At 44.9% G+C, this 16,680-nt stretch overlaps 1 protein-coding gene across 5 annotated transcripts in view; it reads left to right on the top strand.

Moving 5' to 3' along the window:
- Nucleotides 1-16,680, top strand: part of DMRT1 (doublesex and mab-3 related transcription factor 1) — a 113,521-nt gene that overhangs the window by 81,664 nt on the left and 15,177 nt on the right. Inside the window, exon 5 of one of the 5 annotated variants that reach the window (XM_025423408.3) lies at nt 12,788-12,939. The exons of the other annotated variants lie outside the window; for them this stretch is intronic. Within the exon in view, the coding sequence (XP_025279193.1) occupies nt 12,788-12,909 (122 nt within the window). The 3' untranslated portion in view covers nt 12,910-12,939. The remainder of the gene's footprint in view (nt 1-12,787; nt 12,940-16,680) is intronic. 5 annotated transcript variants of the gene reach the window in all.

Consider the following 16,680-nt stretch of genomic DNA (forward strand, 5'->3'; position numbering starts at 1 on the left):
CCAACGGCTCGGTCAGCACACAGGTGGTAAACCCCTGGAGTGCCAGTTTTCTGTCCGTGGACCTGGCATCATGTCCAGGATGTGAACCATGGCAGAGAGCATGGGGCAGTGACCCTTAAATGTCAGCAGATCTTGGGGACGCCTGCCTTTCCTTTGCATCCACAGGAGAACAGCCTTCCCTCTGAGCCTCTGCAGGCCCTGGAAGGGCCTAGCCGCGTGCCCCGCTTTCTTGCTCTTAATGCAGGACTTGGTCGAGGTCTCTCTAACCTAAGGAGAGATGTGTTGGGTGTTTTTTTTTTTTTTTTCTTCTTAAGCTAGAGAAACCAGGATTACATCCACACTTTGTGGGCAGATGTTCCAAATATGCAGCCCTATCCGGGCACATTTTGCCTTTGTTACTTACATGGTTAGAGAGGTTGCATGGGGCTTGAATTATTTGTTTGCTTAGAACAGCTTTATTGATACACAGTTCACACACCATAAAATTCATCTCCTTTAAGTATACAGTTCAGTGGTTTTTAGTATATTGACAAAATTGTGCAGCCATCACCACAATCTTAATCCCAGAAATGTTTCCATTGCCCCAAAAAGATTCCCCTCTATGCAGTCACTCCTCCTTTGTACCTCGCTCCCACCCTCTGGAAGCTACCATTCTATTTTCTGTTTTTATGGATTTGGCGTATTCTCCTATATGGAATCTTAGGTGACCTTTTGCCTCTGGCTTTTTTTGCTCGGCATTACGTTTTTGGTTCATCCACGTTGTACCATGCACTTCGTTCCTTTTTATGGCGAAATAATATTCCATTATATGGAAGGGCTGGGTTTCTTTTGAGTTCGAAAACTGTTGCAGGACCCAACAACAAAAACAACAACAAAAACCATCTATGAAACCATAAAATTCTCAAGGTGAAATATGTGTGTAATTTTATTTTGGTAAATCTCCAGCACTTTCAACTCAACACATGAGTGCCTGTAATGAGTAGAACGTATTATATGAAATGAGAGGAACTGATGTATATGGACATTGAACAAGCCAGGCTGTGTTACTTTCTTGTTTAATGCTAACACGATTTATGTTATTCTGCTCGGGGTGCCATAACAAAATAGCACAGACTGGGTGGCTTCGGTAATACACGTATTTTCTCACGGTTTTGGTGGTTAGATGTCCCAGGTCAAGGGGTGGTTGGGGTTATAGCCGGCTGCCTCACCTGTCCTCACACGGCCTGTCTCTCTGTGTGCTCAGAAAGTCAGAAAGAGAAAGAGCTTTGATCTCTCTTGCTTTTTTTAAAAAAAATTTAAGATTTATTTATTTATTCATGAGAGACACAGAGAGAGGCAGAGACAGGCAGAGGGAGAAGCAGGCTCCCTGCGGGGGAGTCCCCAATGTGGACCTCGATCTCAGGACCCCAGGATCACGACCTGAGCCAAAGGCAGATGCTCAACCACTGAGCCCCCCAGGTGTCCCATGAATAAATAAATTTGAAAAAAAAATTCAGTTAATCTCCCTAAAGGCCCAGTTTCCAGTGCAGTCTCCTTGGCGGCTAGGGCTTTAACATAGGAATTTAGGGGAACACAGTAGAGTATGTAACACCCTTGAAGAATTCAGTGTCTCTAAATGTCTTCTCTTCTTGATGATGTTCTTGGGACATAGGAGAAGGAGGCAGAGATCTAGTGAGCCGGTGTGTTCCCAGCCCCATGGCTAGTGTTTGGAATCTGCTGACCACTCACCTTCTAACGTCTGATGTGCCAGGCCCTGCCCATGGCAGGCCCTGATTTGACAGTCAGATGCCCAGAGCAGGGGTGTTTTCCAGAGATGGAGAGTGCTGGGGTCAGGCACACCCCACTCACCCAGAGCGCTTCTTTTCCAGGTGGTTGCTCTTTCCTACATTCCCCCACCCTACAAACTGGTTACATCTTTTATTCCCCCATATATCTGATTTTGGGAAAAGGATTTCTGATTCCTTATCCTCTTTGCCCTTGTAGTGAGTGCTCTGTATGACTTTAAACAGTTCATGCCAGTGTGATGCTACAAGTTAGACTTAGCTTATTTTTTTGGCAAGTGTGGCAGAGACTAGGACCTTCATCCACCTGATTATTACTGGTTTAATATAAAGGATGTAACTCAGTAATAACCAAATGGAAGAGATGTATAGGGCAAAGAATGGGGAGAGGGTGGAGAGCTCCCATGCCTTTCTCGGGGCATCAGCCCCCAGCACTTTGATGTGTTCACCAACCCAGAAGCTCTCTGAACCCTGTCGTATGGAGGCTTCATCATTAGGCACAATGGTTGAATTGTTGGCCATTGGCCTCTATCCCCTCCTTGGATGTTGATGGGGCATGGCTAGAATTTCTTAGCTTCTAACTAAGGCTGGGCCTTTCTGGTGCTCAGCCCCCATCTTAAAATGGTCCAGGGGCCCACCAAGTGCCACCTTATCAGAATCAAAGAGGCTTCTGTTGCCCTTATCACTCAGGAAATTCCCAGGGTTATAGGAACCCTGTGCAGGGAACCAGGGACAGAGATGGGAGTATCTTTATGTGAATCCACAGGTAGGTAGAGCAAAAATCATTGGCCTTATTTGAGAGCAGAGCAAACTGCTCAGTAGAGAATAAGTGACAAAGCTTGGGCTGTCTCCTGACTCCATGTCTCTGTCTTTCCAACCTCAGACTATCAGCATTGCAGCTCTTGAGCCTGCTCTCTGGAGCCTGTACTATGTAATACAGGAGCTTCTAGGTAAATGGGGCTATTCTGACTTCCATGAATTAAAATTTAAAATCCAATTCTTCGCTCACTCTAGCCACGTTCTAGTGCTCGGCAACCACGTATGGTTCGTGGCTGCCATATTGGATCATGCAGAACTAAGATATGTCCATCATCACTGGTGTTCAGTTGGACGGATGGTGGTTCTGTCCTGGACAGGTGAGGGCCAGTTTGTTACGGGAGGTGCAGCATGGTGTTTAAACCTGAGACAAAAGGGCAGCCCCAGGTGGCTCAGCGGTTTAGCACCACTTTCAGCTCAGGGCGTGATCCTGGAGACCTGGGATCGAGTCCCATGTCAGGCTCCCTGCATGGGGCCTGCTTCTCCTTCTGCCTCTCTCTCTCTCTATGTGTCTCATTAATAAATAAAATCTTTTTTAAAAAATAAAAAAAATAAACCTGAGACAAAGGAATGACTCAGGTAATATAAGTTCAACAAACACCATTTTATTTTTTTAATTTGATTTATTTATTCATGAGAGAGAGAGAGAGAGAGAGGCAGAGACACAGAGAGAGGGAGAAGCAGGCTCCATGCAGGGAGCCCTATGCGGGACTCGATCCTGGGTCTCCAGGATCACTCCCTGGGTTGAAGGCAGTGCTAAACCACTGAGCCACCCAGGCTGCCCCAAACACTATTTTAAAAGTAACTTTTGGGGTGCCTGGTTGGCTCGGTCAGAAGAGAGTGTGACTCTTGATCTCAGAGTCCTGAGTTTGAGCCTCACATTGAGTGTAGAGATTACTAAAATCAAATAAATAAATAAATAAATAAATAAATAAATAAATAAATATTCAGCAACATGTAATAAAAGCCTAACTCTTGTGGTAACATCAGCCCTTCTTCAAACAACCTGTAGGGTTGAGGGAGGAATAATTGAATCCTGATTAACATTGGCTGATCTTTGGACCTAATAACCTATGTTGCACATTTTAAATTCTAAATAGCAGATTGAAGTGAGTAGACTAGAACTTGGTTGATCTCAGTCCAAGAATGGGTGGAAAACCTGTCTTCTGGCCATGGGGTGGCATGTGAACATGTGAGTCCTTGGGGACTTGCCAAGGATTGCTTGCATTAAAACTGAGAGGTGGAGAATGGAGAATGCCTGGGTGGCTCAGTGGTTAAGCGTCTGCCTTCAACGCAGGTCGTGATCCTGGAGTCCTGGGATCAAGTCCCACATCAAGCTCCCCATAGGGAGCCTGCTTCTCCCTCTGCCTGTGTCTCTGCCTCTCTTTCTGTGTCTTTCATGAGTTAAATAAAATCTTTAAAAAAAAAAACAAAAAACAAGGTGTTGGGGAGGGAAGTGGCCTGGATCCCCCATCAGAGATACCAATTGCAAATACGAATTCCCATTCTGTGAGTTTCTCTCTGTGGATTGTATTTTCCCCTCATTTGATACACACAGAGACAGACCTATTTAATCGTGATGAAATCCAATTTGTCTGTTCTTTCTTCTGTTGCCTATGCTTTTGGGGTCGTATCCAAGAAGCCATTGCCAAAGCTAACGTCATAAAGCTCCCCCCATCCCACCCTACTCTGTACCATCACCATCTTCTCTTCTAAGAGTTCTATACTTTCAGCTGTAACGTTTATATCTGTGACCCATCTTGAGTTCATTTTTGTATAAGGTGTAGGGTCCAGCTTCATTCTTCTGCATGTGCACATCCAGTTTTCCCTTACTTGAAGACTCCTTTCCTCTTTGGATGGTCTTGGCACCAAGAGGGAAAAGCATCAGAAGGGTTAATAACACTTGCCTGTGGCCTTTGTCTGTGATCATCAGAGAACATTAGGCATGACGTGTCCATTCCACAGAACAAGACTGTAAAGTTGCCAGTTGATGATTCACCTGGATATCAGTGATGAATACATATTCCTGCTTATTTATTATTATTTTTGTTTGTTTTACTTTTAGGTATTTGTCTCTCCATCTGTCTCAACTGTACCTTTTTCTTACCCCTTATGGTTGTGTAATAAAGGCAAATAAAATAAGAGAATCCTTCCAAAATCAGGATCATAGTAAAGCAGTGAGAATAGATAATAGTGTGGGAAGAAGACTGGCTGATCTTGCATTTTCCTGATTGGAAGTGAGTAGCATGTTTCTTAAAAGACAGTGACAGATACTGTATTTTAAAATGCTTAGTTTTCTAAGATCACCTGAAGCCGTTCATCCGTACAAGATGGTAGGCCCTCCTTAGGTGAGCTCCGGCGAGAGAGCCCTGAAACCCTTTGGCCCTCTGTAGCACTCTCCCTAAGGAGACAGACCTGGGAGCAGGGAAGCAAGAGAGGTGGATGATAATGCCTGGCTGGCTGCAGCCTCACGTTGTCAATCACCCCTTAATGTTTACAGAAGCAAAAAGTCAATGTGTAGTTGTTTTAATTTGACACACTCTTGGGTTGAGAGAGTGTAATCGCTGGAGGGGACAGTTAAGTGGCTGTCTGGGTCTGACTCCTGTGCTAAGCGCTTTTCTGATGAGCCATAGATTGCGTTAAATACCGGCTAATGGCTTGCTTCCGCAGGCCCGTCTCCAGCGCCTTGTACTACATTTCTGTTGCCTGAGGCTGTTGGGGTTTATGCTGCAAAGAGAGTCCGTATGTTCATTTTCATGAATCAATGTCGGTTTTTGAAAAGCAGTTGTTACAGTGCTAAGTGGACGGAAATAAATGACACCCCCTCCACACCCGTTGGAGTAAATCAGAACTGTTTATATCCATCCTGAGTGGTCTTTTGAGTACAAATGACTTTTTGTTTACTTAACAAACCCAATGTTTGTCTCCTGGAAATGGAGGCAAATGATTTGCTCATTTTTTAATCCTGCGAATAGCACTTGGCTGCCGTTAAGCCAGAGAGGTTTATTGTGTATTGTTCTGTGTATTGATAGGTAGAAAAGGGTCCCCCGTGCCGTAAGTGAAATTATCCCCAAATCGTTCTCGGGGCTGGGAACATTTTACTGTAATTGTACCAGCCGTGGGTGTCAGCCTTGTCCCGGGCCACTGCCTGATATGAGCCAGTGGTGTGCGGAGCCCTGGAAGGAGGGCATGCTGGCTCGCCCCACAAGTTCCTTGGGGAAGGAATCATGTTTTTTGGAGAATGTATTTCTCTCCTTGGGTTGATGGCTCTTCTGTAGGTAGGACGTGTGCTACCCCATTGTGAGTTACTTGGGTTGTTGAGACAACTGTGCAAATTGGCTGCACTTGTTCTTTTGCAAATTTAGGTGATTGGAGGTCCGACCCTGACCCTTCGTGGTGAGGCCGCAGACGCTGCAGATCTGACTGCCGGCCCTGGCACCATGGACTCTGTACTAGCCTTTCGTACTAACGGAAAGAACCGTCTCATGATTTTTTTTGGTCTCGTCTGCCTTCTCTTTGGTTTTCTTTCTGGTTGGGCCACTGTCGTCTTCCACTTGCTGTTCTGTAGGGCTTGCTGGGCCATGTGAGCAATGTCTAGAACATAAAATTTGCCATTTTTGCCATTTTAAAGTGTGCACTTTAGTGGCATTGAAATACATTCACAGGATCGCGGTGCCTGGGTGGCTCAGCTGGTTGGGCAGCCTTCTCTTAGTTTTCGCTCAGGTCAGGATCTCAGGGTCCTGGGAGCCCGGGGTCCATGCTCCTTGGGGTGTCTTCTTCAGGATTCTCTCTCTTCTCTCTCTCCCCCTCCCCCTCCCCCCCGCCGTTTGCATGTTCTCTCTCTAAAAAAAAATGAATTTTAAGAAAAAAAATAACAACATTCACTGGGTCCTGTAACAGTCTAAGTTTAGGCCAAGGGCAGAGGCAGTCCTTGATCTGAGAGAGGAGGGTGGTGGGGTAGTCAGCTCCAGGGTGACTTTCTAACCACCCCCAGCTCCTCCTGGTTGAGTTGCCTCACCCCCAGTGTTCTAGGGATGCCTTCAGTGACCACGTATTCATCCCTCATGGGCCCTCTCCCCTAAAAATCCTGTTGGTTTCCGTAGTAGCTGCATCCTAACCTCACCTCCTGCTCAGCTGTGTGTCCTGGGTGGTCCAGGATCTTTCATATTGAGATAACCCTGGTGCCCACCCTCTGCTCCTGGAACAGCTCATGAGGCTGCTAAGGACTTTCCTATAAGTTCCCATCGCTGCAGGGCTCCCTCCCATGTTGTACCATGTACAGGAACGATCTGTACTCCCTCCTTGGTGCTCCCAGCTTCCCTCATTGGCCACGTCCTCTCCTTGAAGTAGCCAGCTCTAAAACCTGTAAATCATGATGTTTTCCAAAGTGAATTACAAGAATGGAGTTAGTTCTCCCTGGTTCTGCTGTTTTGATCTAGGAAACTTCTCTGCCTGTGCTGAAAATACTGATTTCTATTTTCTGTCAATATTCTTTTCTTCATCTGCTCTTTGAACATTACTATTTCTTTTATTGGCACGGACTATAGATTGCAGCTGCCTGAAGAGGGCTTTGGATTGTTCTCTGGGTGACTCCCTACTTCAAGGCTTCATGCCAGGCCATCGCTACCATTATTTTTACAAAAAGCAATACAAGATAATTGGGGGGGAAAATCAGATAATACAGAAAAGCAGAAGTGTCAGAGTGAAGTTCTATCATTTCTTTCATATAGATTCACATAGTTTGTGTTCTGTCCCTGTCCAGTGTGCGCGATGGTAATGCATGTGAATAGCTACAAGAATGTGCCATACCTTTCTATCAATGATTTTTTGGCATCCATCAAAATAGCCGTGTGATTTTTCTCTTTTTAATGCAGTAAGTCACGTTAATGAATTTCCTAATGTAGAATCTTCCTCATATTCCCAGAATAAATCTTACTTGGTCATGAGACACTATCTTTTTAATACATTGTTGGATTCACTTTACCTGTCTTTATTAGGACTTCTGTACTTAAAACCGTAAGTGAGCTCAACCTTCTCTCCTTTTCTTCTGGTATTTGTATCATGTTTTTGCACCGTGGTTGTCATAAGCTCATAGGATGAAACAGGAATCATTCCTCTTCCTTTATTCTCTGGGGAAGTTTATTTACTTATTTATTTAAAAAAAGTTTTTAAGATTTTATTTATTTATTCATGAGAGACACAAAGAGAGGCAGAGACACAGGCAGAGGGAGAAGCAGGCTCCATGTAGGGAGTCTGATGCAGGACTCGATTCCAGGATCCTAGGGTCATGACCTGAGTCAAAGGCAGATGCTCAACCGTGGAACCATCCAGGTGTCCCTTTTTTACCTTTCTTAATCAAAATATATGTACTTAAAGAAAGATTGAAAGTATGAGTGACCATTCAGAGAATCTGATTGATTTGGGGAGCTTCAACAATGATTCATGGTCAGATTATTTTCCTTTGTAACTTTTTTTGGGGGGTGTGGGACACTGTTGAACAATGGAAAATTGAGTATGGTGTGTGCCAACCTGGGTTGTCCCTTAGTGCTGCACAACTCTGGACAGACGTCTTCCTCCCTCTGACCAGGGATTCATATTGCATATGGCATAGGGTTTGTGCTCAGTCAATTGTAGTTATCATTATTGGTTTTCTAGGAATTTCATGATCTCACTTGTATATCTCTGATTGAATTTGTGCCTGCCAAAATTCCTAGAAAGATTACAGTTGAAGGTGTTTTAGACAGGACCAATCCAGGAGAGAAATGAATTGGCTTTCATCATCGTATCCAACTGCTTCACAGAGTGAGGGCCCGCATACATATCTAGGACTTGTTCCTGCGTTTGGAACCTTGCTCCCCTGTGGCACCCTCTCTTTGGAGAGAAAACAGCCTGATAAATAACATGGTAAAATAATATTGAATTATAAGGGAAAGGAAGGGAACTGAGTGGGAAAAATTAGAGAGGGAGACAAACCATGAGAAACCTTAACTCTGGGAAACAAAAGGATGTGGAAGTGGAGGTGGGTGGAAGGATGGGGTAACTGGGTGATGAGCACTGAGGAGGGCACTTGATGAGATGACCACTGGGGGTTATACTTTATGTTGGCAAATTGAACTTAATTTTTAAAAATGTAAAAAAAAAAATACTGGTTTTAGGTTTAAGTATTTCTGATTATTTGCATTCTCAAAGGACATTGGTGTTTATTCTGAAGAAATGAATTTCTAATGGTGGAATTTCAGGTATTTTGGTGTGGGTGGCAGGTGTATTTTGAGGACAAAATCTTTTGTTCCCGGAATCTCAAATCACTTACTTAGAAGCAACTACATCTTTTGTGTACATGGAGCCACGCCTGAATCAGGCTTTAAGTTTGACTTTATTTCAGATATCTTATTTGTGCCTGTAGTATAAGGTCACACTTAGAGTAACAGGGTTTGTGTCATAAAGTATTACTGTTCTATAATGTTCCAAACAGACATCATGGTCTCTTTTTTATTCTAGTTCCTTATTTGCTTTGGGAGGTATATAAGGTTTTATCTTAGAAGCTTATAAAGTTAACAAGATAATTTAGTAAATCTAGTTGCCTAAAGCGCGCATCCCAAAATGAGCAGCTTAACCAAAGGAATTGTCCAGAATTGTTGGAGGAAGACCTGCTGTATCACAACAGATTAATGGTAATAATGCACTGCAGATTTTTATCAGCCAGTTAGACCTTCTGCAAAGTAGCATTTCCAAAAATCAAAATAGCTTAAAGTGGGTCATATGAATAATATCACTAGACTCTAGTTACATATTTTTTCTTTGAAAATAGTTTGCAATCAGGCATTTCATACTTGCATCAAGATGAAACTTGCCGTACAGCTATCTTTGTGCTTTATTTGTCTAGAAAGGGCCTGTTAAGTCAGATTTAAAAGAGACCAGTTAAAAACAAATTGGAAAACTATGGTTTCTCCAAACATATTTCTGAGTGAACAGTCAAAATAACATTATTTTTTCTTGAGTGAACAGAACACAGCTGTTTTTTATTTTGTCTGAAATTCCTGACCGTTGTCTTTTTTTTGAATACACATACATATTTTTAACCAGTTGTAATATGTAATATGTGCATGTACTGTGTTGTCTTTCTCCTCATTTAACAGTTGCCTCACAAGCTAAATTGTGTGTCTTTCCAGACTTTTTTGCTTTTTAACACAAGTGGGGTTGTAGCGACCGTATTGTTGCTCACATCTACTTTTTTCAATCATCAATCTAAAGTTCAGTCTACTTTTTTCAATCCCACCTAGAGATCTTTCATGTTAACTCACGTAAGTCTTTCTTCTCTTCTTTTTCTTCTTTTTTTTTAAGATTTTATTTATTTATTCATGATAGAGAAAGAGAGAGAGAGGCAGAGACACAGGCAGAAGTCTGCCTCTCTCTCTCTCTCTCTGTATGACTATCATAAAAAAAAAAAAAAAAAGACACAGGCAGAGGGACAAGCAGGCTCCACGCCGGGAGCCCAACGTGGGACCTGATCCTGGGACCCCAAGATCGTGCCCCGGGCCAAAGCAGGCTCCAGACCGCTGAGCCACCCCGGGATCCCCTTTCTTCTCTTTTTTTTAAAAAAGATTTTATTTCTTTATTTAGAGAGAACATGCATGTGATCAGAGAGGGGGGGAGAGGGAGAGGGAGATAGAATCTCAAGCAGACTCCACGCCTAGCACAGAGCCTGACGTGAGGCTCGATCACACAACCCTCAGATCATAACCTGAGCAGAAATCAAGAGTCCTGCCTGAGCCACCCAGGAGCCTCATGAATCTACTCTTAAACTCTTGGACAATGTAACGTCACTCTGGTCACTAAGAGAAATATTAGAACAAGTGAAACTAAAGCCAAAGGCATACAGGCACCTTCTTTCCTCCACAGTGAAAGAACCTTATTAAAACTATTACCTTAAAAAAGTAGGTAATGGAGCAGCCCGGGTGGCTCAGTGGTTTAGTGCCGCCTTCAGCCCAGGGCCTGATCCTGGAGACCTGGGATCAAGTCCCACGTCAGGCTGCCTGCATGGAGCCTGTTTCTCCCTCTGCCTGTGTCTCTGCCTGTGTCTCTGCCTCTCTCTCTCTCTGTATGTCTCTCATGAATAAATAAATGAAAATCTTTAAAAGAAAAAACAGGCATAAAAAAGTAGGTAATGTGGGGCTCCTGGGGGGCTTAGGGGTTGAGTGTCTGCCTTCGGCTCAGGGCGTGATCCCGGGGTTCTGGGATCAAGTCCCACATCGGGCTCCCCGCAGGGAGCCTACTTCTCCCTCTGCCTGTCTCTGCCTCTCTGTGTGTCTCATGAATAAATAAATAAAATCTTTAAAAAAAAAAAGTAAGTAATGTGGTGCCATCCTATAGGTTTTGGAAAGACTGCTTTTATTACTGCCTGATTGAGGATGTGAACACTACAATAAATAGGCCTAATTCAGCAGACATACAGAGAACTCTCAGCCTCAGCCTTTTTCATAGGCACACCTGACACATGAATCCACAGTGGCCACGGGGTTAGTCTGCAAGTGTGTCTCCACGCATTTCAAAGATGTGTCTGCCTTGCCAACCTGGAAGTCTTGGAGATTCAAGTCTGTTGTCTATCACAATAACTACCAAGAAAAAAAAAAAAAAAACTTTCAGCTGTAAGAAAATGATAAATAAGAAGAATATAAATTTCCCTGACTCTGACTAACCCTCAGGGCAGCATTTGGTCATAATATAATTGATTTCACCCTTAATGCTACTGTTGAAAGTATTTAAATGCCCGGGCACTGACTCCAACCCACACACTCCTCCTCGATCCCGCGTTCCAAGTAGATCAGGTATTTTCACACTTGGTTCATCTTCAGTGAAGATTGTAATTAAATCTTTAATTTGAAAACAAGAGTGGAAGTCCAGCACTCTGCATTATTGGCTGCCCTCGAAGCTTAGAGCAAAGAGCAATCAAATAACAAATGGTGACCTTAGCTCCTTCAAGCTTAAGTAATCTGCTAATTTCAGAAGGTACCGGCTCATCTCAAAAGTGACCAATTTACACGTGGAAGTGCTTTCCGCAGTTACATGGCAAGCTTCCTGGGAATCGGAAGCGTTATTTAAATTGCACCAACTGTTAAGTTTTGCGCTGCCTGTCCTTTTGATTATACTATCATTTTTTAAAGCATAAATTTCAGAACAGGCTTTATTTCCTGTCTATAGGGTTAGAAGAGGCCCATTAGGGAGTTGGGTGTCCTCACCAATGAGACAACTCCTACTCCTTTTTATTTCCTCATCCACCTACAGAACTAGTTAAAACTCCTAAGTTGGGGCACCCGGGTGGCTCAATGGTTGAGCATCTGCCTTTAGCTCAGGTCATGATCCCAGAGTCCCAGTATCGAGTCCCACATTGGGCTCCCACAGGGAGCCTGCTTCTCCCTCTGCCTGTGTCTCTGCCTCTCTCTGTGTGTCTCTCATGAGTAAATAAAATCTTAAAAAACAAAAAACAAATAAAACTCTTAAGCATTAAAAAAGCAGTGTGGTGCAAACCAGTTACCTCATTCTTAGAATATTTATTAAGCATGTGCTCTGTCCCCCTCATGGCTATAGCCACAGGGTATAGGGCCGTGAATAAAACAAGTCTCTGTTCTCATAAGGAAAACACCAGACACACCTGTAACCAGAGACACCTGGGACCAGATTCCGGCTGGGTCACTTATTGGGGATGTGACCGTGGGAATAATTTCATAACTTGGAACCTCGATTCCTCGTCATCTATCGATGAAAACAATAATGTAAGAGGCTGTTGCGATTAAACATAAAACATACCAAGTATTCAGTCAACATTACCGTCTTTCTCTACTTGTTCCATTGCAGAGTAAGAGAGCAGGTGATCAGTAAGTGCTTCAGATGTATGCCAGCGGCCATCTGAAGCAAACTCAGGAGGAAGGTGGTGGGGTTTTTACTTGATTGTTTGATCCTTTGTGCTTTTGTTTGTTTTTTTGAAGATTTTATTTATTTATTCATGAGAGACACAGATTGAGGCAGAGGGAGAGGCAAGCTCCCTGTGGGGAGCCCAATGTGGGACTCGATCTCAGGACCCTGGGATCATAACCTGAGCCGAAGGCAGAGGCTCAACCACTGAGCCACTCAGTTGCCCCTTGTCTGATCCTTTGTGTCTTTCTCACCTGTTCGCACTTCTTGTCTGTTGTTAGGAATCTGTGGTCCCTGGGCCTCTTCCCTGGTCTCCCCTCTGCTAGATTACACCTTCCCCTTCACCTCGACCCGCTCCAGAAACAGTCCTGTCCATCCCGGAACCACTTGGAGCTCTGGATGAGAAGCACTAATGATGAATTTAACTCACGAGGTAAATGGTGGCTTCATGCTTTGACCCTCTTGCCAATGTTCTCATTCCAAACAGGTGGCTTCTGGACACCTGGACACTGCAGGGATGTCCTCTGGGGGCAGGGCAAATTTCTAAAGTGCTGCCAAATTTCTAAAGTGCTCTTAAGTACCACTCAGTATCCAGGACATACTGTTTCTAAGTGGGTACGTTTTGAGTGTCCCTTTGACTAGGTCAGGTTTCTGTAACATGTGGGAAAAACATTCTGGCCCATGCACAGCCTGTGTCCCCATTCTCTCTCTGAGTCACAGCCTTCAAAACATCTACTGGTGAGAGAATCTCCAGCTAAGACTCTGCCTCCCTTCCTGGGACTTAATGAGAAAACAGTCCTAGAACAAACCAGAAAACCTCTGGAACTGAAAGAATCAAAGTCCTAACACAGTTACTTTCTCCTAACAGTAACTCCTGTTTTCTAGCGCTTCACTGAGGCTCCAGAATCCTAGTGAAGTATTTGTCCCAGCACCGAATAAAGTGAATTTCTAATTATTGGTATTAGGAAGAAGTGCTAGTTTTCACAGTAATAAACCCAGGTAAAATTGAAAAGACACAGATATTCGCATTAGGTAAGGGGGTAAATTTATCACCCTGAAACCAAAGTCACCCATTTATGTAAAGGTCCTTAGAAGCTTCTGTGTCAAATTACCAAATACGGAAGGACGTAGTTTGCTAAATGTGTATTGTAGACATGTATTATTTTTGTAGTAATAAAAAGTGATAGAAAAAGGCAGAAAGTAAGAAAGGAAGGATAAAAGGAAATTAAAGAACAGAGGCCATTCTGGAAACCCAGCCCTCCACAGCCCTGCGTGAATGAACCATAGGAGGGAACACTGTAATGAGTGCAGGCAGTGGACACTGCGGGATGAAACAGGGATTCTTAGGAAGGCTGGACCCCCGGTCTCCAGCAGGAGCTGAATGCTGACCTAGGTAAGCAGGCTTGTGAAATGAGCCTCAGCCCACATTATTTATTAGCATAATTATTAGTAATAATCGCTATCATTCATTGAGGCCCTATCGTGTTCCAGGCTGTACTTTGCTTATCGTCTCCGCAAAAACCCTTTGGGGAGGTGGGTAGTAATAAGTTCACTTGGCAGATTTTACAAACTGAGGCCCAGAGGTGGTACTTAGCATCCAAGGTCCCACGAGCGCTGAGCATCAGAGGCAGAATTTGTCCTCAGGCCTCGAACCGGGACTGACCCGCACAAGGCCACGGCGTGGCACCCTGCCTGCTGCAGACACCACCCAGGGAAACACCTGCCTCCAACTCTCCTCTTCTTCGCCTTCACAAAGCTGCCCCCGGGGTTCTCCCCCAGAAAGCCACAGTTTTGCTGAAATAGGCAGCACTGATGTCCAAGCATCATCTGAGCTGCTGAAAATGAATCCAGGAGGAGGCAGCTGCCCCGGTTCTCACATCTTTTAAGCCGCTTTTCCAAGCAAAAGAGACTTCAGGAATCTCTCATGTGATTCAGTGCAGTGAAGGGTCGGGGCAACTTATCTGTTTGTGGCTAATGGTCAGATGCTGGGTGTTTCAGAAAATCAAGTGGGAGTCACTTGGCAGATCCCTGCCTTCTCTTCCCCAGCATCCTCCTACTGCAGAGCCTTCAGAGCCCCACAGCAGCAGATTGCAGAGGAGGGGACAGGGTGTCCTGGGCCAGCAGGGGGGCTGCCGGGGGCTGGGGGGTGAGTGCTGACTTCTGCCTCGACTGCAGGGCCCGTAGGGGAGTCTGACACAGAGCCAGAAGCTCTGGGAATCTGGGAGCTACCAGATGCTAACGTGTTCAAGGAGGGTTCAAAAAAAATAAAATAAAATAAAATAAAAAAAATAAAAAAAAAAGAGGGTTCAAAGGACCCCTTATGTTTGCCAAGTTGCCTGTGCCCCAGGAGAGGAGAGGAAGGGAGGGGAGGACAAAAGACCCTTCCTAATGTAAAAGCTTGCTTTTCCCCTCCTCTGGTATAAGAGAATGATGACAGTCTGAGCAAGCAAGGAGAGAGCAGGGGCCGGTGGACAGCAAGGCGGGATGTACCCCATAGACCTCCTGCCGCCAGCATGCCCCCCTAGGCACGTGGAGACACGAGAAGGCCCAACTCTGGGCACATCCATGTAGGTGCATTTTCAGGGTAGATAAGTAATTACCTGGTTCCACCTCTTATGACCTTGCGTGAAGTCGAGATGGAGACAATGAAAAATGAACCAATTCACCCCAGCAGGCTCCAGCACCTACCGGTCAGCAGTATCGAGGGCCCCTGATACATCTAACAGGAGCACCCGACCGGGGCACCGGCGGGGAGGACCCATCCATCACTGAAACCCGCACGGAGTCCCGTCCTGCTCGGACTCGAAACCAGAGCGTCAGGAAATGGTTCACGATACAACAATTGACTCCCGGATTCGTGCAGCATTTGTCTTTGAGGGCAGGTCACCGTTGGGGCCTCAGCTTCCCTATCTTTATTTTATTTATTTATTTACTTACTTATTATTTTTTTTAATACTCCACAAATTACTGGGGTTTTGTTTTGTTTTTTTAGATTTTATTTATTTATTCATGAGAGACAGAGAGAGAGAGGCAGAGACACAGGCAGAGGGAGAACCAGGCTCCATGCAGGGAGCCCGACGTGGGACTCCATTCAGGGTCTCCAGATCACGCCCTGGGCTGAAGCCGGCACTTAACCACTGAGCCACCCGGGCTACCCAAGCTTCCATATCTTTAAAGCTCGAAGGTTGAGCTCTGTGACCTGTACCTTCTCTCCTAGGATGAAAATTCTGTGTTGCAGTTTCTTAACATAGGCTTTAAAGGGTTAAGCACCTGCTCACAGTCACTGGAGTATACGAAACAGCTGGGTGGTTTAACATCAGGATGTCTTCAGAAGCAAGGAATTAGTACTTTTTTTTTTTTCCTAATAGAGACATTAATGTTTTTGTCAATAACAGACTAAGTTCATTCTGCCTCTAAATGGGAATCTCTCCGTCTTGGTAAGGCTCTCTAAAGTGGCTTCGTGTCTGTGACAGTGTATGTGTCATGTTAGGATGACACAGTGGAAACCACATCAGCTTGTTTTTCACAACGTGTCTCCTAACACTGCTGGTTCCTCCATATCTTCGTGGGCTTCATTTGTGAATCCAGTTCTTGGCGGAGTGTCCACCACTGCTCTTGCATGTAAACCTCAGCCTTTGTCCGCTTGACCTCTTGGGCCTGGATACCCCCCCCCCCTTAGCATCCACAGCCTTTCCTACAGAGAGAGCTTATTTTCAGCTGCAGTGAGCGCACAGTTTCTGCAATGTGTCAGCGAGAAAGCAGGTAGGGTCACCTCCTTAGACCAGGTCCTCTAGTGACAAGAGCAGCTACAGAGATGAGAATTGCTGGGCTCTTTACATGCACTTTTGCTTGTGCCAGAACTGGTGTTCTTACGTGAACGCTGGCTGGGATCCAGTGCAAGCTGGCAGTTAGGCACAAATGGACTGTGCAGGGGGGGCTTGGCCTGGGGTCTGGTACCTGCTCTTGTCCTCTCCCAGCAGGGACAGGAAAGGAGCAGTGGTGGACAAGACCATGCAGTGGCCCGATGCCTCATGCATGGTCCAGTCACTAGACCAGGGCACCTCCCCTCCTGCCAAATTTCTCAAGAGGCGGTTCGGCTCTCTGATGGAAATGGGGCCCACCACTGGACTCCAGTCCACCCAGTAGATTGGCCCAAATACAGATGGTCGATAGT

This window comes from Canis lupus, chromosome 1 (genome assembly GCF_003254725.2).
Source record: "Canis lupus dingo isolate Sandy chromosome 1, ASM325472v2, whole genome shotgun sequence".
Classification (NCBI taxonomy): Eukaryota; Metazoa; Chordata; class Mammalia; order Carnivora; family Canidae; genus Canis; species Canis lupus.